The following is a 22893-nucleotide window of genomic DNA, read 5'->3' on the forward strand; positions in this document are numbered from 1 at the left end:
TGTAAGTAATTGACCAGGTGATCCAAAAGTTTATCTAATAGGACAAATGGTTCTAAAAGATAAGACATACTGGAAATGAATACTGAAAGGCAGTTGTTTAATCAGATAATATACATAAATAATCTAATAAATCTACACGAACAATTTGGAAGCATCCAGGGAGCTGGTGTCCCACGGCCCACCGGTCCTCACGCAGGTGCCCACTGCGGTCATCTGAACTGCCTTCTCACTCTTCTTGTGGGGGCTGGCCAAGCCCCTGCCAATGCAGGTCTCAAGACCCGAAAAGACGCCTCGCCTCTCCAAGTCTGGGTGGTTGTATGCCAGCTCAACCCAAGATCAAAGGGGAGAACCTAGCCCCTAAGATCTCTTAATCTGAAAACAAAATTCAAATGTTTTGCCTAGTGTGCCCTCTTCTTCAAGTTCCTTAGATTTCAGTTTGTGGTTTCAAGTTCTGATGAGTAAACCCTTCATCTTGTAATTTGCCTAGGTTTTCACCCTAGAAAATGTCTGCCAAATCTTCTAGCAGTGCCTGCCTAAAAACATTAGCTTTCAGTGACAATTTAACTGATGAGGAAATACAGAAAATTTAAAATTTTTCAGTTTTAAAAATGATAATCCACCTACCTCTCACAACTACTTTGATTATTTGCCTGTTGCCTTTTATATGTACATATAATTTCACGTTGTTGCAATCTTTGTTTACACATTTTACATTCTCTTCATTCTTATAAACATGTCTGTGATTTTATCTGGTATCCAAAACTACTTTTAATGACTACATAATAATCTATTCTTTAAATGGACTACAATTTATTCAAAACATCCTTCATGTGTCAAACATTTAGACTGCTCCCATTTCTTGTTTTCTACTATGAGCACAATGCCACAACGAACATCTTTGTGCACATTATGTATTAGTAACACATTTTCCACCTTTTCCCCTTAGGGTAAAATCATAGGACTAGAACTAATGGATTAAAGCCATGTGTATCTTGATGGCTCATGTTAGATACAGAATTTATTATAACAAGTTACATAGCACCAGCAATGAGTAAGTGTTCCAGCAATGACTAAGGCTCACTGCAAACTCACCAGCATTGAGCATCACCATTAGATTTTTTTTTATATAATTAGAATGACATTTCAAACTTAAATATATTTTCTAAAGAAGAATCCCCAATTCTAAATATTTTTTTTCCAATTCAACTTTGCAACACTCACTAAAATTTTACACTGGTGAATGTGAATTTATGAAGTTATGAGATATTCATCACCTCATCCCATTTATCATAGTATAGATGGAGGTTGCACATATATTTATTGGAGCTGGCCAGACAAGAATGGCAGGGAAAGGGCTCCCCGCTTCTTACTTCAGAAATTATGAGAAAAGAGACCCTGGAAGGAAGCAGTCACAGCTGTGTGTCCCTATCTCTCCCATCCAGGCTTTGACCAGAGTTAGGGTGTTTGGAGAGCTGTTTGATAAACTAGGGGACTTTCAGTAGGATATCTCTCTGCAAAGCACCTTCTTACCCACATGGGGTGGCCAGAGCAGTTAAGCTGGTGGTCAGGCAGAAAGAAAGACCTGGTTTGCAGGCTTGCGTGTCCCTTGGTTCGTACAGGACATGCACATGGAGTCAAAGAGGAGCAAGTCTGCCGGGTGCCTGCCAGTTCAGAGGGAAGAGCAGAGCTCAGGCCAGGAACTCGACGGCGGGGTGGCTCTCCATGCTACAGGGCTGAGTGAAGACTCCATCACTTGGAGAGGTCACTGTGCCTGGGGAGGACTGAGAAGGAATGGATCCTGAGGCTCAGGGTTGGGACTGGGTCGACCCCCACCTTAGCAGACACCAGTCACGCCAATCAAGAACCAACAGGAAATTAAAGTACCCTCTTCTCCCTCTGCCCATGCATCCAGTCATGCTGGCCCTTCTCTACTGCCATCTTAGAAAAGACCAATGAGAGGAGACAAGGAACTGAAATTATAAGCTGATTAACAGAGGATGAGTAAAACCTAAAGTTATCATTCAAATGAATGGAAGGACAAGACTAAATTTAAACCACTTAGGACTAAAATTTGTGAATACTTTTTTCTTTTACCCAACAGGTGGGAAGCTGGTAACAGAGATTCAAATAGTTTTGGAAACTAAAGAAACTTCATTTACATTGCACAACTGAATTGTACTATGGGCAATTTTAGTGAATCAGCTAAAGGAGTATGATGTCAATTTAGGTAAAACTTTGTATCCACGTATGCATATATAGAGAAATGTTAATGGTAGTAAACTCATCATGGTGAGATCTGGGGTGGTTTTTACTATTTTTTCCTTTTCTTTATGATTGATGTTGCTCATTTACTATTACTAAATAATTTTTCCAAACTGCAAGGACTGTGATTAGGAGTGCAGACAGGTAAAAATTATACCTGTTTTTGTGTCTCTGATCTCATGTAACTAGGGGTCAAGGACTTAACTTCCAACTCTACTTGTTTTCCTGTGCTTTGCAGTCTAGGCCCCTTCCCCTTCACAAGATTCCATAATCTTATACTCATCATGTAGGGTTTATGGAAATGACACATGAATTAAAGATGACCTTCAAGTTGGGCAACACTTCAGTGAAATTCTTTTTTAAAGTTTGGCTTGTCTGTGAGAAAAGGAAAGAAAATATAAATAATTAATGAGAGGCTTTTTCCACTCTTGCCTTAAACATTAAGGTTTAGAGAGATACTCTCATGACCGAAAATGCATAACAGACCAAATGATGGGTATTTCTTCTCAGCTGCTGTGTATTATGCCATTGGGAATTTAAAAAGCTGATAAGATCATATAAGTCAGTTGCTACTCAATTCCATTTTTAACCTCAAAAGCCTGAATGTGTCACTGATTAGTAGATGATGGACCAGGCCAAAGCTATGAAAACAGATCAAGTTCTGTCCAAGAGCCTCTACTTTTTCCTGATTTCATGTGAAACCACTTCTCATTGCCTTTCTTTCAGTTCTGCTTTCTACCAATTTACAGTTTTTCTTTTTCTAGTTTAAAATATGATCTCATGTAGACTCTCTGATTTGATGCTCACCACAACCTTGGGTGGCTATCATGATCCTTATTTTGGAGATGAGTAAACGAGGCTCAGAGTTAAGGGCTTGTCTGAGTCTTCTCACTGGCGAGCAGAATGGCCAGGAACAGCTCCTGTGTCTCCCTTCTCTACGGTCACTTGGCCTCCACAGAACCCCAACAGGTGCTGACTTTAGGGTCCCAGTATTTTCTTAGGAAAGCAAAGACAATCCTTGCCATTGGCTCCAGTCACTGCATTTCTAAGGCCTGCCTTGAGAAATACCTGCTGACGTACGTTCATGACGTCACACTTGTGCTTTCACAGAAAAGAGAAGGTTAAAAGAGAAAGGACTCCTGAGGAAGCAGGGTAGGGATTAGCTACCTTTCATGGACTATTCCCTTGTCTCTTTTTCCTTCTTCTCCAGCCACATCTGTAATTCTAAGAAAAGCAGGCACTGACCCTAGGGATCCTGGTCCTAAAAATCCAAAATCTAAGAAGTAGTCCCATTGGCACATGCTCAGCCCCTTTATGAGGGAGAAGCTCTAAGGGGTCTGTTGTAGGCACATGACTGGCTTATGTCAGCATTGTCAGGAACAGGAAGAGGGGTTGCTGCTTATAATTGTTACAACAGTTAATAACTACTACAAAAGCTCATTATTATAATAATTATTATAAGTTAAAAATCACTGTACTTGAATCCAGTGATGAGAGAATTGAGCATAGATACAGAAGATCTGGCCTGGACTTTTGAAATTGCTTACTAAAGGATTTTAGACTCATTATTAAATTTCTTCAAGGTTCAATTTCCCCATTACTGTATTTTAAAATTTTGCATTTTATGTTATGGAGCCATGGAAATGGGTAGTTATTCCTAAGGATAATAATCACTATTATTAGCATTTGGTTTTTAAATGGATGATTTTCAAGGCCATATATAAACTATAAAACATAAAATACAAAATTTAAAAATACAGTGATAATATAATTATTATAAGATTATTGTTATCATTACCCAACCTATCTCTTCCTGTTTTGTATTTCTTCTTCCAAATGCTTTTAGGATCAACATGTCCACTCTTCACTACCATCCACAATGTTTGTCTCTTTTCCCAGGATGGATCATGCTGACTCTCAAAACACTGCATCTTTCACTCCTAACACTTCCCCTTGCCCCATGGCATATCTGATACACCTTTGGAAATAAATGCTGAAGAATGTATAGGCTATTTATTCCACGTGGTTTTAGGGGGTAAGTGAATAAACTGACTGGTGCGGGTCACAAGGAGTGATCATCGTTAACTGGGGTTACTTCTGCCTTCTTCTATCACAGGAACAAGGAAAATGGCAACCTCAGTTGATGGGATTGAAACTGTGGGTGAAGTTGCTGGGACCACACCCTACGACTATGAGGGGGCACTGCCATGCGAGAAAAGCAATGTCAAGGAGCTGGCGGCCCAGTTCCTGCCGCCACTGTACTCCCTGGTGTTCATGATTGGTCTGCTGGGCAATGTAGTGGTGGTGGTGATCCTCACAAAATACAAGAGGCTCCGTATTATGACCAACATCTACCTGCTCAACTTGGCCATTTCTGATGTGCTCTTCCTAGTCACGCTGCCATTCTGGATTCACTATGTTAGGTGGAAAGAGTGGGTTTTTGGCCACCACATGTGTAAGTTGCTCTCCGGGCTCTATTACATGGGCTTGTACAGCGAGATCTTCTTCATCATCCTCTTGACCATAGACCGGTATCTGGCCATCGTCCACGCCGTGTTTGCCCTTCGAGCCCGGACAGTCACTTTTGGTATCGTTACCAGCATCTTCACCTGGGGCCTGGCAGGGCTAGCAGCCCTCCCTGAATTTTTCTTTCATGAGACCCAAGAGGAGGCTGGACTGACTATCTGCAGTCCTCTTTACCCAGAGAATAATGTAAATGCCTGGAAGCAATTCCATGCTCTGAGAATGAATATCCTGGGTCTCGCTCTGCCTCTGCTCGTTATGGCCATCTGCTATTCAGGAATTATTAAGACACTGCTGAGATGCCCCAGCAGAAAAAAATACAAAGCCATTCGACTCATTTTTGTCATTATGGTGGTCTTCTTTATTTTCTGGACACCCTACAATCTGATTGTCCTACTCCTTGCTTTTCAAATGCACTTGGAGACCGATTGTGAGCAGAGCAGACAGCTGGACCTGGCCATGCTGGTGACCGAGGTGATCGCCTACACGCACTGCTGTGTCAACCCCGTGATCTATGCCTTCGTTGGTGAGAGGTTCCGGAAGCACCTCCGCCACTTTTTCCACAGACATGTGGCCATCTACCTGGGCAAATTCATGCCATTTCTTCCTAGTGAAAAATTGGAAAGAGCCAGCTCTGTCTCCCCATCAACAGGGGAGCAGGAACTCTCTGCTGTATTTTAGATCAGATGCAGAACATTGCCTAAAGAAGATGCACAGACCAGACAAAGCCAACACATCAACCTCTTCAGCAGTCCTTTGAACTTCCAGCACAATGGCTACAGCTCTTGAAGTCATTAAAATATATACACAATGGTGACGGTGTATCTATGCACCCCAAGGTCATTACCAAATGTCAATGGCTGGGCAATGACTTATCATGAACCCTGAAAGGCAGAGCTTTGCTTGATTCACTCGAGTCACATAATTTTAATGCACCTGAATGTTAGATGGTTACTATATCCAGCTACAAACTAGTCAAGCTTTTTATATCTTAAACCTTAACTTCAGCCAGTTATTGATATAAATGAAACATAATAAACATAAATGAAATATTAATAAATCAATTACATTTCTTCTTATTATTACAATGTAATAAATCAGTTTATTGCAAGGACTGATGCTCAAGCTAAAATGCTAACACTTTGGCCACCTGATGCCAAGAGCCAACTCATTGGAAAAGGCTCTGACACTGGGAAAGATTGAAGGCAGGGGGGAGAATAGAAGAAGAGGAATTTGACATTTTCAGTACAGAGAATAACCCACTCCAGTACTCTCGCCTGGAAAATTCCATGGATGGGGGAGCCTGGGGGGCTGCAGTCCACTGGGTCGCTAAGAGTTGGACACCACTTTCACTTTTCACTTACATGCATTGGAGAAGGAAATGGCAACCCACTCCAGTGTTCTTGCCTGCAGAATCCCAGGGATGGGGTAGTCTGGTGGGCTGCCGTCTATAGGGTCGCACAGAGTCGGACACGACTGAAGCGACTTAGCAGCAGCAGCAGCAGTACAGAGAATAAAGGTTCTGCTCATAGAAACTTCTCACAGCCCTGAGATGTGTGGACACTGTCTTAATTTACCGCACTCTCACTGTTTATCCAGTAACTGTGTTAGGTGATACAGGCAGGATGCGCAAACACTGTCTTAGATTAAGTGAAGGATGCCAAACTGTATTAGACAAACACGATCCTTGCCCCCATGAAACTTTTCCTATAGTAGAGGATGTCAGACAGAAACAAATAACTCCAGTGCAAAGAGGAACACACTCAATGCTACACCTGGGTCAGGAAGAAAGACCATTTCCACTGCAATCTGAGGAAGACTTAATGGAGGAAGTGGCTTTTGAGCAGGTCTCTGAAGAAGCGACAGGATGGAAGGGGAGGTTTGGGGGGAAGGCACTGTAAGCCAGTGAGGAGAGGGGAAGGCACGAATGTGGGTGGATGGCAGAGTGAGGTGGGGAGGCTGGGATGGGGATGATTTTCAGGCAGAGCACCTTAGGCTTTATTGGGAAGGCATGGGGAGCAAGGCAATCAAAATGGTGTGTCAGGAAGATAATTCTGGTATCACATGGAGGATGGAGCAGAGGCCCCAGAACTGTGCAGGGAGCTAAGTTAGGATACAAGTGCAAGTGTGGAGGCAAGGAAAGATCAACGACCGATCAAGAGAGGTGCCAAGAGCACCCTGAGGAGAATCTGGCCAAGAGACAGTGTGAAGGACGAGTTAGAACACTAGGAGTAGTATATGGTTGATGCGGAAAAGAAAGGGGGGGGGGCAAAACAATGTTAAAAAAAGAAAAAGAGACACACAGATTTTTCATCGTGTTTAGATGCACTGACCATCCTCTTAAAATGGACATAAAAGAAAAGAGGAACAATGGCTGTCTTTAGGGAGGGGCATGTGTAGAGAAGAGAAGGAGGATAGTTCTCTGAACACTCTTCTGCATCTTTTGGGCTCTGAAACATGGGAACGTGTTTTTTTTTTTTTTTTAATAAACATTTTAGAATTATATTTTAAAAATGAAAGATTAGGCTACTATTCATATGTGGTATCCATTATACTAACCATAAAGAGATTAGACGTCCTCTGCCACGAATGAACCTTGTGACCTGGTTAGATTATTTCTAAGCCCCTTTATAGCCAAAGTAAACTCTGATCTTGACAAAGTTTTAGGAAGTAGATGCTCAAAGTCTACAAAACCCATTGTTGTTGTTGTTGTTGTTTTAAAAGGAGGTTGTGACCCAGTGAACAATTCTACAGCATCACCTCCTACTGGCCATGACGCCGAGTGCAGTTCCTGTGCTCACTAAGGTATACTCAGGTGTCACGCGTTCAGTCATTCGCCTGGTCACTTATCCATTCATTCAATAAACATTTGCTGAGCACATGTCATGTTCTTAACTAAGCCCCTCAGGAAGCTACTGTCAGACTGAATTGGACACTGCTTTGTCCTATGCTGCCCGAGTTCAAAATCATGTCTTAAAAACTGCCAATGCCTAAATTCAATCCAAATGACAGAGGCTTCCACTGTAAGACCAGTTCAGTTCAGTTCAGTCACTCAGTTGTATCCAACTCTTTGTGACCTCATGGACTGCAGCACACCAGGCTTCCCTGTCCATCACCAACTCCCGGAGCTTACTCAAACTCATGTCCATCGAGTTGGTGATGGCACCCAACCATTTCATCCTCTGTCAGCTCCTTCTACTCCTGCCTTCAAGACCAGAAAACACTCCAACTCCAGAACATTTCACATTCTAGTCAAATGCTTGGAGAAATGATGTGTGTGCTCAGCTCCCCATGCAATCCAGCCTCAACTGCTGGTGAGTGGCCTTGAGGTTTCTCACCTTCATGTGACCCTGCCTAAAAGGTCTTACCTCAGTCCAACCCTAAACGGACAGCACAGGATATGAACTTTGGAACACTAAACCGCACAACACGAATCTCAATTTGGCTGGGAAACTCTGAAGTTACTTTTTCTCTTTCTTGTGGTTCAGCCAAAATGTAAATGAAGCAATCATTTAAAAACGATACACCTCTGATTCTCTCTTGCACTGTGAAGCATCTGCCCTTAGGTAACCGCAAGTGCAGGATCTATAGGTGCTGGTTCATACTCCCTCGATCCTGAAAGCTTTCAGTTCTGTGACCCACACAAAGCCGCACAAAACCAAATCACGGATTCAGTGTGCTCCACCCTGCGCCCCATCCCCAGGCTGTCCAATGGAACCAACTGCAATGATAGAAAAGCTCTACATCTGTGTTGGCCAATGTAATCACTACTGATCACATGCACTTACTGAGCACCTGAAATGTGGCTAGTGAGACTGAGGAAGTGAAGTCTTCATTTTCATTCCATTTTAATTAAATAGCCAACATGCGGCTAGTGGCTACTTCATGTGGTTAGTGGTGCAGCACTAGCCTCTTCAAAGTTGCCTCTTCATCTCTCTTCTGCCTGTACATCAAGCCTCCTGTAGTCAGCAATCACATCTTGAACACTGTGTGACAGGCTAGGGAAAATGCCAGTGATGCAAAGATGAATAAGATGCATTCCTGGAAAACTCACCATCCCGTGGAATAGACTCAAGTGACTATAATGAAACGTGACAGGGGCCCAAAAGCCCCTGCAGCAGAAACAGAATGAAATCACTGAAGAAAGGTAAACAGAGAAAATGATATTCTGATTAGGCTGGGTTCCTCCCAAGGCAATTCCTGAGCAGGGAGTGGAGAACAAAGAGTTTATTTGAAAGGAAACTCCAGGAGGGAGTGGGGAAGTTCAACAGGAGAGGAAGATGCCAAAAAAGGGTACATTACAGTGTACCTTCACTGAGGGGTAACTGGAGCTCAAAACCACTAGAGAACTGTTGGGAAACGGTGTAACTCATAGTCCTCCATTATCCCACGTGAGGGGGAAGCAAGCTGGGGTATTAACATTCCACTCCTATTGGTCATTGGCTGATTGGCACTAATTTTCCAGGACTTCCAGCCTGCCTGGCTCTCAGAGCCCTTCCAGCCTTGGGAAAAGCTCCCCGGCAACAAGATGCAGATATGGATGCTGGAAGCCAGCTGGGCACACTCAGTTAAGGCTTGCGGGATAAAGTGTTTGCTACATGTTTGAACGACTTTTTCATGTTCCAAAGGGGGGAAGCGAGAGCAATGTCCAGGCAGGTAGGTCAATATGCTGGCAGCCCTGACGACACAAAAGTGCACTAGAGAGAGTACTGTGGTGAAGACTAGGGTGACCTTGACAATGGCAGGTGACCCTGAACACACCTCAGTGCTGACTTTCCTGACGCTCCTCTTTTTTTGCTGAGAATCCTATCCTGCTGGTTTAAAAAATACGATCCTTTTCCAGCTTGAGTTTTTGAAGTTTTCTTCAAATTCCAGAGCCATATTTCTAATCTTCACACCTTCTGAACAAAGCAGGTTTATGTTCTTCATAGTCTGTGGGCTTTCAGTCACTGAGGTTTTCGCCACTTTCTGCCCAGATAAATCCCCGGTTTAGTTAAGGCCGCCATTTCTCTTCTCAATTCACTGATCCAATCCAGGAGCCGGTGCACTGTGACCCAGGGGCCAAACACAGCTCACTGTCTGGTCTGTGAGTCGAGTTTCCCTGGAGCACAGCCATGCTCATTTGCTTATGAGCTGTCTGTGGCTGCTGTTGTGCTGCCATAATAGAGCTGAGCGACTGTGACAGAAGCCGCACAGTCCACAAATCCTGACCCGCTTACTTTCTTGTCTCTACAGAAGAAGCTTCCTGAACCTGGATAAGTCATGCCCCACAGGATCTGCGGCTCTGATATGCATAGCCAAAATAAGAGAGACTAGATTTGGGGCAGGGCAGGGGGGTTACTCAGCACATGAGGCTTGTAGACAAGCTGCCGAAATCCGCAGGTTAGTTCTAGCTTGACCATGGATGCAGCTCTAAACAATCAAAATAGGGTTGGATTGTATAGCAGTCAAATGCTGGTCACTAACGCAAAAATGCTAACAGTCTACACCAAGAGAACACACTGAAAGTTTCAGCTGGGGCAGCCAGACCCCACAGATGCGGTATTTTAAAGCAGGCCATATGCAGAATGGACATAGGAATTGTTAAAACATATTTCATAACTCTTGAGACACCTCACCTCTACTGGGGACAAAGAAGTTGAATTGATTAAAATTAGGGAGACACTTAAAAAGAAACTCTCTGCTGAGGTCTGCTGGTACCACCTCTCTATCAGGGATGGGGAGGAAGGAAGGCATGGTGGGTGCTATCTCTCACCTCAAGCTTGTCAAGAGCTATGCCAATGGAGCCACACAAAGAGACTGATACAAGTCACTCAGGTTAAAGAAGATCTGACTCTCATTCAGGAAATGGGGAGACCAGAGACAGGCCAGCCATCTGCTCTGGGGCTGGAGGAGAGAAAAACTGCCACTACTTTGGGATAGATCTATGCTTTCAGAGTTGATTTTGGCAGAGAACGTGGGATTGTTTTCCACAGACCAAATGAGAAAGAGCTGACTGGGGGATTTCTAATCTTGCCCAAGAAGACTGCCTGGATGGAGTATGTCTCTAGGATGAGAAAAATATGTATGCAGTGGACAGCCAAAATGACAGGATATTCCTGTTATGCTGAAGATGAATATTCCCAGGGATGTCTTTAATGACTCCACAAAAGCAGTCCATGAGAGAAAGAAACCTTTACACCTGCCAGTCTCACGGGTGGAGCTGGGGGTGAAGTCACCACCTGATGATAGGGTCAGTCAAGCAAGAACTTTCCTTCCTCTCCCAGCGCCCACCAGTGGGGGGACTAGAATCCACGTTTAGCAAGCAGGAGGAGGAGCAGGAATGCCGAGGAAGGAGAGACACAAGTAGGCTGGCAGCCCCTGTGCGTGGTTCATCCCTCTGCCAGCTGGGAGGTGGAGGAAGGTTTAAAAGTCAAATCAAGTTGACCTTTGCTATTCATACAGGGATCAACCATTCAATTTCTGAATTGGAACCCTCTTCTTTAAGTGAGTTCAAATGATTATGGGATTTTTTTGCACCTAAGCTTGATGACGGAAGTCATGGGAAGGCCCAACTTTTCACTGGGGCTGGAAGAACTTCAGCCTCTAATTCAGTTTAAAGGGATGTGAGACATGCAAGCAGATTCTATCTCATAAGCCCTGTTGGTTCAACACACTGGCGGTAAATTCAAGGACCCCACATTTCAGCTCTTGAAGTCCACAGAGGGCTTACATGAGTTTGCAGGACTATTCTGCAGGACTTAAATGGATGTTAGAGCCCCAGATCTGGCTAAGAAATAAGGCAGAGAGAGAAAAAAGCGAAGATACTTAATACATATAGACAGATATAAATACATGTTAATATAGACTAAGGTCGAGAAATACTTAATAATGCCTTTACAGTTCTATACACCTAGATTTTGCCTCGTGGCTAAGCAGGAGCTAATCCCCTGGCCACTGCTCAATGGAGCTCTGTGATGACCTAAAGGGGTAGGATGGCTGGGGGATGCTCAAGAAGGAGGGAATGTGTATATATAATTACGATTCATTCACATTGTTGTAGGGCAGAAACAACACAATGTTATAAAGCAATTATCTTCTAATTTAAAAATAAAGTTAAAAATTATAAATAAAAAAAGAAGACTGGTTACCTCTTGTAATCTAGACTTTCTGAATTGAGGAAAGCCTCTCAGTTTGCAGACAGGACAAGACTCTTCGTGGCTTAGTTTGGGTCCTGGGAAATTGATCCCTGGTCTCAGGTTGCCCCTTGCTAACGCCTGCTTCACTTAATCACAGTGGGAAATGCGACCAGTAGGGGGCCTTCGTCAACGCCAGAGCTGCTGCTAGCCCCATGCAGTCACTCAAGAGAACAGTGAAGCAAACAAAAAAATGCCCATATGCTAGGTGGGAGGTGAGGTTTTGATGATGTGCAAGAAACTCAGGAATGCCTATATCTGATCCTGTCCGACTGAAGTTGCAAAACTCTAGGAGATGTCATTTATGTCCATAGGAATTACAAGATGCAGTGGCCCCAAGAGGGAGAAACAGAGGATAGATAGAAACACAGTTTCAGTTTGTTATTACCAGGGCTAATTCCCAGTTCCCTAGTGTAGGGCTTTGGTAAAGCTGGTTATCATTCAAGTCCTAAGAAATTACACCACTGCTGCTGCTGCTGCTAAGTCGCTTCAGTCGTGTCCGACTCTATGCGACCCCATAGACTGCAGCCCACCAGCCTCCGCCATCCCTGGGATTCTCCAGGCAAGAACACTGGAGTGGGTTGCCATTTCCTTCTCCAATGCATGAAAGTGAAAAGTGAAAGGGAAGTCACTCAGCCGTGTCCGACTCTTCGCGACCCCATGGACTGCAGCCTACCAGGCTCCTCCGTCCATGGAATTTTCCAGGCAAGAGTACTGGAGTGGGGTGCCATTGCCTTATCTCCTCTTAAAAATTCAGATCTAATTCCAGAGATCACATGCAAGCAACGGGTAGGCTGAAAACATGTGCAGCCAGAAGAGAGTAGGAGGATGGCAGAATCTGCCTTCATGGGGCCCACCCTGATTCCACATACAGCCTATTGGAGGATGGAAACAGACTAGACTTGCTAGGGCACGCATGGGGCCTTTTGACATACAAAAGCCCCAGATGCTAGTAAGTATGGCCCAATCTATATTCTGAAATCTGTAAATCAGAACAGCAACTCCTCTGACCCAGGACAGGTGAGAAGGGACAGATGTTCTGCTCATCCTACTGTTGTTCAATCAAGATGCTGTTCATTGGTCAAACCTCAACTGGTCACTTCACTGAACATCTATAATCATCCTAGTCTTTATGCAAGGAGGTAAGTTCAGTTCAGTTCAGTCGCTCAGTCGTGTCCGACTCTTTGTGACCCCATGAACTGCAGCATGCCAGGCCTCCCTGTCCATCACCAACTCCTGGAGTCCACCCAAACCTATGTCTATCGAGTCGGTGATGCCATCCAACCGTCTCATCCTCTGTCGTCCCCTTCTCCTCCTGCCCTCAATCTTTTCCAGCATCAGGGTCTTTTCAAATGAGTCAGCTCTTCGCATGAGGTGGCCAAAGTACTGGAGTTTCAGCTTCAGCATCATTTCCTCCAAAGAAATCCCAGGGCTGATCTCCTTCAGAATGGACTGGTTGGATCTCCTTGCAGTCCAAGGGACTCTCAAGAATCTTCTCCAACACTACAGTTCAAAAGCATCAATTCTTCACCACTCAGTTTTCTTTATCGTCCAACTCTCACATCCATACATGACCACTGGAAAAACCATAGCCTTGACTAGACAGACCTTTGTTGGCAAAGTAATATCTCTGCTTTTCAATTTGCTATCTAGGTTGGTCATAACTTTCCTTCCAAGGAGTCAGCGTCTTTTAATTTCAAGGAGGCAAGGAGGTAAAGGGGATGGTAAAAACAAAACAAAAACATGGTAGCTTGTCTCAAGATGAGAATTTATCAAGTTAGGGAGTGTGTGGATATTCTGTTGCCTCATCCAGATCCACTCTCCACCCTGCTCTGTGCCTGAAAAGCTGCCTTGAATGGACCACACCAGTTTTCTCCCTTGTTCTCTGGACTAGGTCTATGGGGAATACCGTCAGGAGGCTGGAAGAAGGGAAAAGAGTGAGATCAGAGTATTTACTCCCCCAACCCTCTCCCTGCAGCAGCACTGGGGGCTGGTGGCACAGCAGATCCATTTCTTAGTTCTGGATCTTGCCGATTCCTCCCACCCCTCGCTCCTTTTTACCTGTTGTTGCTATTTAGTAGCTCAGTTGTGCCTGACTCTTTGCAACCCCAAGTACTGCAGCACGCCAGTCTTCCCTGTCTTTCACCACCTCCTGGAGCGTGCTCCAACTCATGTCCATTGAGTCAATGATACCATCCAACCATCTCATCCTCTGTTGTCCCCTTCTCTTCCTGCCTTCAATCTTTCCCAGCATCAGGGTCTTTTCTAATGAGTTGGCTCTTTGCATCAGATGGCCAAAGTACTGGAGCTTCAGCCTCAGCATCAGTCCTTCCAATGAATATTCAGCATTTATTTCCTTTAGGACTGACTGGTTTGATCTCCCTGCAGTCCAAGGGACTCTCAAGAGTCTTCTCCAACACCACAGCTCAAAAGCATCAATTCTTCTGCTTTCAGCCTTCTCTATGGTCCAACTCTCACATCCATACATGACTACTGGAAAAACCATAGCTTTGACCAGATGGAAATTTGTCGGCAAAGTGATGTCTCTGTTTTTAAATACACTGTCTAGGTTTATCAAAACTTTTGTTCCAAGGAGAAAGCATCTTTTAATTTAATGGCTATAGTCATCATCTGAAGTGATTTTGGAGCCCAGAAAAATAAAGTCAGCCACTGTTTTCACTGTTTCCCCATCTATTTGCCATGAAGTGATGGGACCAGATGTCATGATCTTAGTTTTCTGAAGGTTGAATTTTAAGCCAGCTCTTTCACTCTCCTCTTTCATCTTCATCAACAGACTCTTTAGTTCCTCTTCACTTTCTGTGATAAGGATTGTGTCATCTGCATGTCTGAGCTTATTGATATTTTTCCCGGCCATCTTGATTTCAGCTTCTGCTTCATCCAGCTCAGCATTTCACATGATGTACTCTGTATATAAGTTAAATAAACGGGGTGACAATATACAACCTTGGTGTACTCCTTTCCCAATTTTGAACCAGTCCGAGGTTCCATGTGCAGTTCTAACTGTTGTTTCTTGACCTGCATACAGGCTGCTCAAGAGGCAGGTAGGCTTCCCATCTCTTTAAGAATTTTCTACCATTTGTTGTGATCCACACAGTCAAAGGCTTTAGCTTAGTCAATGAAGCAGAAGTAGATGTTTTTCTGGAATTCTCTTGTTTTTTCTATGATTCAACAGATGTTGGCAATTTGATCTACAGTGGTAACAAACTTACTCATCTCAGGGGACTGCATTCTCCCTCCACCCTGCTAACCTTTGTAAATGATCCCTTGATTAAATTCCTCTCAAACTGCCCAATTTGAGTGTGTCGTCTCTTGCTGGGACCCTGAGTGACAATGAGAAGACAATATATGGCACATGAAAACAAGCTGACAACAAAAGAAAAAATATGGAAAACGCAGGTTAAGTGTTCAGGGAAGACTTCCTGAAAGAGGAGGGGTGAAGCTGGGCCCTAAGTACAGGAAACTACACCTCTGAGGAAAGCTGTAGGAAAGGGTTATGCAAAGGCAAAGTTGAGAATGAACAGCAGATGTTCAAGGAATAGAGACTAACAGCCAATGTGGATGGGATTAATCAACAAGTGAGGAAGTAAGGACACGCTGATGCTAAGGGTCTGAATGTACCCTACTGGCAACCAGGAGTGACACTGCTACAGATTCAAACTGGGGTGGGGGTTGCTTGGTTCCTAATGGCTCCTACAGTGACCATCAGCAAGCTCCTCCCAGGTTCTCCTTAATTTGCTTGATGCAAGGGTGACAGATCCTAGCCTGACCTAAGCTAGGCCAATCAGAATCGAAAACTCAAATGAAGACACAAAGAGATGGGTGGCAGTGACTGCTTCTGTGGCTGTGGCCTAGAGTGGGGCTACATGATCTCCTCTGAGGTCCTTCTCACCTTCTCACTTCTGGGAACTGTCCAGACCACAGGCATACAGTCATTCTTGACGCAAGTTGGGTCATATATAAATCAAGACAAAGTGACGTAAAAACGAGTGCTAGAAAGCAGGCTGCAGGCATCAAAGCCTTTCAGAGAGACGAGACTCACATCCATATCCCAGAACGAGAAAAGGGCAGCCCGTGGGATAGAGCAGTGAGCAGTTAGTCAGGCTATCACCTTGCACTGTGGGCCCACTGAAGACAGAGCTTGGCCAGGGATGGGGCAGGTGGCAGGAAGGTGCTGCTATGCAACAACCTAGAAGGATGAGGGATGCCAGAACCAGAGGGTAGAATGGCTGCTTCTGAAGGCACTGAGAAACTCAGGGCAATAAAAAAACCACTCAAATACCAAAGTTTTCATCTTCAAGTTAGAGAGAAACAGCATTTCTGTGACCATGTTGGGGAGGTGGGATGGGAATCTTATTACTTGAAGTCACCAGGTTATGACTATTGGAAACCAATTCAGAGCCAGAATTGGCAGGTGTCTTAATGTAAACTGAATTCACACATTTGCCAAAAAGCATGAATGAATGTTAAGGCAGTAATTGAGATAGGCCGAGAATGGGACTACCTGGACAGATGCAGAGGTCCTGGGAAGCCCTGACCCTCACTGCCCTCTGGCACACTCTCATCTACACCTTTCTTTCCAAAGAAAGCCACTTTTTCTTGGCATGACAAAGTTAACAGTTCACCCCATATCCACGCTTTAAGGTTGCTCACCTAATAAACAGAATTTGAATTCAACACAACCGAAGATAAAATGCAGAAATCAGAGCAGGGAAGAAAATTCCAGAAGGAATTACAGAAAAATTTCAATACATATTATCAAAATGCTGAATTTGGATTTTGAGAGTACTTAATAAAAGTGAGCAGAATAGAATTTTAATTGGACTGAATTTACTTATATGTGCACTCATCAGAAATACTCAACTCAATGGCTGAGGTTCTGTGAGTTTTTGACTGGGCAAATACAGACTTAGACCAAATGCTCATCCATGCTAGGTGAGTGTTATGCTAGGCCAGGGATCCCCTGAAGAACCCAGAGGAAGACTATGCATTATGTCACCTCTATCACGTGCATTCTGACTTGCCAACCTCACTCCCTTTCTCTCTAGAGCAGGGAAGACCCTTCTCTCTTTTGTCTTGAAGACACGATTGGAGAGAGAAGGTCATCTGCATTGGTGGTAGGACGGGCTATGATTAAAATATTAACATAATTCTTGATCTCAGAAAGGTAGGGAGCATATTAAGTGTGGATGTTTTACCATCCAAAGAGACGAAATAGGTGTGGCCGTTATGGAAGTCACTAGGCAAGGGATGGTGATCTGGGCCCAAGGAGGGATCCGACACCCAGAAACTCTTCCTCAAAATTTCAAGTCTGACAAAAGTCAGATCTGTCCTGATTATGTTAGCTGAGAATGTATCCTTTGTCCAAATTCTCAGAAGTGAGTGATTTTACAAAACCAGGGACACTTGAATGATAAGAAAATTAGACTTCGTTGAGAAAAAGCTTTAAAAAATTGCCGCTTGTGAAAACCTTCACCCTCACCTTTCTCAAATGGACCCTCAGCCAATTTTTCTGGAATAACAGGCACTAGGAAAAGAAAAGAAACAGTCAAACAAGGTCTTCCTTGTAGCTCAAATGGTAAAGAATCTACCTGCAATGTAGGAGACCTGGATTTGATCTCTGGGTCGGAAAGATTGTCTGGAGAAGGGAATGGCAATCCACTCCAGTGTTCTTGCCTGGAGAATCCCATGGACAGAAGAACCTGGTGGGCTATAGTCCACGGGGTCACAAACAGTCGGACACAACTGAGCGACTAACTCTACCACTACCAGGAAAAGAAATATACTTTTTAGTAGATGCCAGTTGTAGAGTACAGTAATTCCAAAAGACCCAAGGAATCACTGAGGTCAGCCTCAACGTAGTCCTCACTAGTATCAGATGATAGAGTTTTGATGGATTTTTGTATCACTGTGGACTGGATAGGGCCCTGAGCCTGCTTTGTGATTGTTTTCCCCCAGACCTCAAGTGCTGTGTAGGAAGAGATATACACAAAAGGTGGGATTCCCACACTGCCTTTCAGACAGTAGAGAATGGTTACTATGAGAGGAAGGTCCAAGTGGAAGTAATTGCAGGCCTCCTGTTCTCCCAATCAAGACCAGAACACTATCCTATGAAGAAAAGAGCATAAATCAGTGTCCCATCACAGATAAGAAAGATGCAGACATACTGATTCCTATAATAGTACCTCCTTATAATTCTCCAGTTGACCAACATAAAAAACTGATGGGTCTTAGAGTATTACAACTAAATCAGATAGTGCCTTTAATTGTACATTCTTTTAAATTTGGTTCCACTGCTGAAGCAAATCATTACAGTCCTGGTAATTACCATGCAGATATTCATCTAGAACAGGGGTTGGCAAATATTTCTGAAGGACAAGTTGTTGCATTGTGTTGGTTATCTAGGGCTGTAAAATAAATTACCCCCAAACACAAAGGCTTAGAACAACAGCACTCATTTATTATTTCAGAGTCAGGAATTTGGACAATGGGAACACCTAAAAACATTCATATCTCATATAAATGCTCAACAAATGGAAAAGAGGTTCTGATGCTGGTTGCCCTCCTGTAACATATTTATCATGGGGCTCATGAACAAAGTAAACAATGGTACTTAAAAACATGGACTTCTACTTGTTGAGGCTATGTTGGTTTCTACTATGACTGTGTGCCAATTTTCCTTCAGTAAAAAATAAACCTAAACTCCAATATGGCACCATGCTCAGAGCAAACCAGCCAGCTTCCAGCTGCATTATGGAGGGGGATAGGATTTGTCTTCAGTGGGCTAAATATTCTGTAACTGGACTGTTTCCCTCACTCATGCCTCTGCTAACTCTGACTATCCTTATACCTCCTGAAGGCCTTATACATCATCATAGTACCCTAACCATAGGCAAAGAGTTTATTTCACAGAATAAGGTGGAGGGTTTAGGCTGATGCCCAATGTGGCCTCTTGGTCTTGGTTCTGGTATGAACTCACATTTATTTAGAATCAACGGGACCTGTAGAATGGTGGGAAAGCCTATTGAAGAACTTACGAAGAACAATGAGAAGCAGCTAGCTGTGCCCTTTAGAACTTCAGCCATTCTTGAGACTCGGGGGTATCAAGTACTGTGGAAGCTAGAACTGAATCTCAAGGCTGAAAACAGGGCAGTAAGTTAAAAATCTGCAAAAAGAGTCCCCACACCCTTCTTCACCCTGCACAGACCAGGTGATTATCCTACCCATCCCCACAGGAGACCCTCATGTGTCTCCAGAGTAAATAAACTCAAGGTTCTCCACACTCAGAGGCACACAGTGGAGGGCAGGGGTGAGTGCTAGACTCAAACCAAAGAGATTAGAGCACACCATCTCATGCCAAATACTGACACTGCTAGCCCCACTTCAAAAACACCAACTTCCCAAAACTCTCCAGCCAGGAAGAGCAGGGGATGAGAAGATTTTCCTCTGCAGAAACAAATGATCCCAGAGAAAGATACCCATAGGTTGTGCCACAGTTCAGGGGTCCCTCAACAGAAGGATGAGCTCACTATCTAAACACCTATGATAATACCACCAGTGGACAAGCTCTGCCCACTCAATGCTCCCCATCAGCCTTGGTGTCTCACTTTTAAATATAAGTGGAATACCAAGGACTGCAAGACACTGAGGACAATAGCCTACAAGGGAGACAGCATCTGGAATGAAAATCTAGGAGAAAAGGAACTCAGAGGCAAGGGAAACATGGGGACATGGAAAAAAATTTTAAAACACTAAAACAAAACAAACAAAAAACCCCACCAAACATGTAATATACATTCTGAATTCTCAGAGAGATCAAAAGCATGGCTTCTGGAAGCAAGGAGAAAAGGGGAAGAGAGCGAGAACATTCAGAGAAGAGGAAATTAAAAATATAAATTTTAAAGAAAAGTTAACAGAAGGTTTGAAAGATAAAGTGTAGAAAGTGAAGTCGCTCAGTCGTGTCCAACTCCTTGTGACCCTATGGACTGTAGCCTACCAGGATCCTCTGTCCATGGAATTCTCCAGGCAAGAATACTAGAGTGGGTTGCCATTTCCTTCTCCAGGAGATCTTCCTGACCCAGGGATTGAACATGGGTCTCCCGCACTGTAGGCAGACGCTATACCGTCTGAGCCACCAGGGAAGTCAAAGTTGAAAGACAAAGTTGTGTAGAAAAACTAATAGGAAATAGATCATAATAACAATTTTTACTATTTTCCCAGGACCTGGTCAAAGGGTTTTATAAATTAACCCATTCAATCTTCGTAACAGTTCTCTTATGTAGAGATACTCTCCACAGCACATCCTTATGAACTATAAATAAGTTTATTGAGAGCTATAAGAAGAAATAAGTATGTTGGGAGCTATAAGGAGGACAAATGGGCAACAGAAAAGAACAGAAATGGGCCAAGCAAAGACACAACACTGACTGATAAAACTCAGCGGGACAGCAGTTGCACCATTCTGAGAAAGCACTACATTCAATCTGGAAATCTATACAGAGGCAGAGTTTTGGTCAAGTATGAAGGTAGTATACGGGTACTGTTAGGTATGTAAGGACTTTGAAATTTACCTCCAATTTACCTGTTCTCAGAAAGAGACAAAAGATATGCTTCAGCAAAATGAGGACTAAGCAAGAAACAGTGGGTCTCAGGATCCTAAAAACACCGTTTAACATAGGAGAGCGACAAAGGGAACTCACCCTCAGAGATAGTCCAGACTGGTCCTGAAGACAAAACATAGAAGATGTGGGGTCTGGACATTCTGAAAAATTACTATTGGGCAATAACTGACAGGTCAAACTGAAGAACTGTGGAAAACAGGTGAGGCGGATATAAAACAAAGTAGATGGGAGGAAGCCAGCCAACTGCAGGAACACAATACATTGGCCCCACAGTGAATACTATTTATGCAGTCATCGTGGCATGAACACTGACTAGCGGATTTAACCAGAAACCAGACAGCAGCCATACTGAGAAGATGTAGAGAGGGGAAGGAAGTGTGAGTGAGCTAGTCCTCCCCTACAAGAACAGGAAATCAGTAAGTAATGCCGAAAGGTGTTAGACTGTAAGGCAGCAACTGAAGCATATTACTTAACAACATGTAGGTAAGCAGCAGGGGAACTGACCAACAGAGATGAAAATGGTTGCCTGGGAGGAGTGGGGCAAAGGTGGGGAGAAGCGGAGCAGAAGATGCTATTTATAATTGCTTTTTTTTTTTTTTCTGTACTCTGTGGCCAGCATCTAATTTTTTTTTAACTATGCACTATTATAACTTTCATAAAAATAAATTTAAAATTTTGGATGTCATTATATGCGAAAATAAGTGCAAAAGGAAAATAAGAATGGGAAAGTAAGATTAAGCCATAAGCAGAATCCCCTACTCCATATGCTCTAAGGCTCTGACAATTGGAAACTTGTCAGCTCAAACTTGACTGTGTGCTGGTTTTTTATTAATAGTAACCCAAACAACTAACAAAACACTGTCCAAAACAGTAACTAAAACATATTTAGGTTATCAGAACTATATTAAATCAGAGGCTAATCAATTACACATTTTGGGTGAACACTGAATGGCCCAATGTTAGCTAAAATACCTGGCCACAGCTAAGGCCAAAATGGATGGTCACTATCAGAGAAAAAAAACTGCTGGGATTTACATACAATCTGAAACCTTACTTTAAAATATAATTTCAACTGTATTGTTAAAGGTGAGTGTTCTCATCTTTAAAGTCTGACATCATGGTGTAGAGATAATCACTTCTCTGCACTGTCAACATTCAGCAGCTCCTGTGGTCACTGCTAAAGGTGGCTGAGGACCAAGGTCTTGGGCTTACCATGCCAGTGTGGGAAAGTGCTCACAGTGATGTTGTTGTGAACTTACTAAGCTTTCCTTTCCTTATCTGTAATGGTAATCAACTAAAGTAAGAGTTTGTCTCCTCTTTAACTCCTGGAATTAAAGATACCATCACTGGTTGCTAATGCAATCTCACTATTAGTGCACAGCTTCAAGAGGATGCCTTCTGAAGAGTGTTCTTAAAAGCTGACTATTTGGACACCTCTTAGGAGTCACTTCCATTCCTCTCAGCCTTTTCTGCTCAGGCTCGTCAGCTTTGCACAGGTGTAGCCTGATGGCGCCTGCTCTGGGCTGGTACAATGCCTCTCATCACCTACCCCAGGACTCCTCCACTGACAATCAGCACTGTGTACATGAAGACTGGGAGTGCAGGCAACTTGATGTCCAATGGAAAACAGAAGCTGACAGAGAAATGTGTCTGCCTCCACCCCTCGAGATGGACAATCTTGAGAAGCATCTCATAGCATCCAGCTCACGTGGCAGAAGCCACAATGCACTTACTATTTCCCTGCCTACTGCCCCATCCCTCACCTCTGCTGCCTGCAGTCACACACACTGATGAAGTTCTGGCACATAAATCTTGATTTTAGGCTCTGCCTTGTGGGAAACCCAAGTGAAGACAACAGATGACAATTATTTTCTTCACTTTCATTTCAAATATCTAATATTTTCCCATGCTTGTTTCATACAAGCACTTGAGAAAGGGTTGTTCTTAAGTCTTGAATCTAATAAGGTGCCATAAGTAATCCAAATGGCACTAAACATTTTTAAAAAACTATCTCAGATTCCACCTGCACCTCAGCTGTCATCACAGGCACACCTATGGAGAGCAAGGACAGCAGGATCTTCACAGCTGTACCTGGTCAGAAATACTTGTGCTTTCAAGATGACTTCTTTAACGGGTCGAGTATATCAGTTATTTTTCCACAAGCAACTATTGATTGTTACCAAGTTTTCCTGTGATAGCACTGTTAACTCTAAGGTGTATTAGTTCACTTTCTTCTGGTCAAGCAGCCTTTCTAACACATCAAGGATGCTATTTCATTTGTCTAAGCATTTTGG

General features: G+C 43.5%; 1 protein-coding gene across 1 annotated transcript; it reads left to right on the forward strand.

Moving 5' to 3' along the window:
• The first annotated feature begins 4389 nt into the window (after positions 1-4389).
• Positions 4390-5466, forward strand: CCR3 (C-C motif chemokine receptor 3). The gene has a single exon (XM_052642021.1). It carries the CDS (start codon positions 4390-4392, stop codon positions 5464-5466), a length of 1077 nt encoding a protein of 358 aa, XP_052497981.1.
• The last annotated feature ends 17427 nt before the right edge of the window (positions 5467-22893 follow it).

This window comes from Budorcas taxicolor, chromosome 1 (genome assembly GCF_023091745.1).
Source record: "Budorcas taxicolor isolate Tak-1 chromosome 1, Takin1.1, whole genome shotgun sequence".
In the NCBI taxonomy this organism is placed as follows: domain Eukaryota; kingdom Metazoa; phylum Chordata; class Mammalia; order Artiodactyla; family Bovidae; genus Budorcas; species Budorcas taxicolor.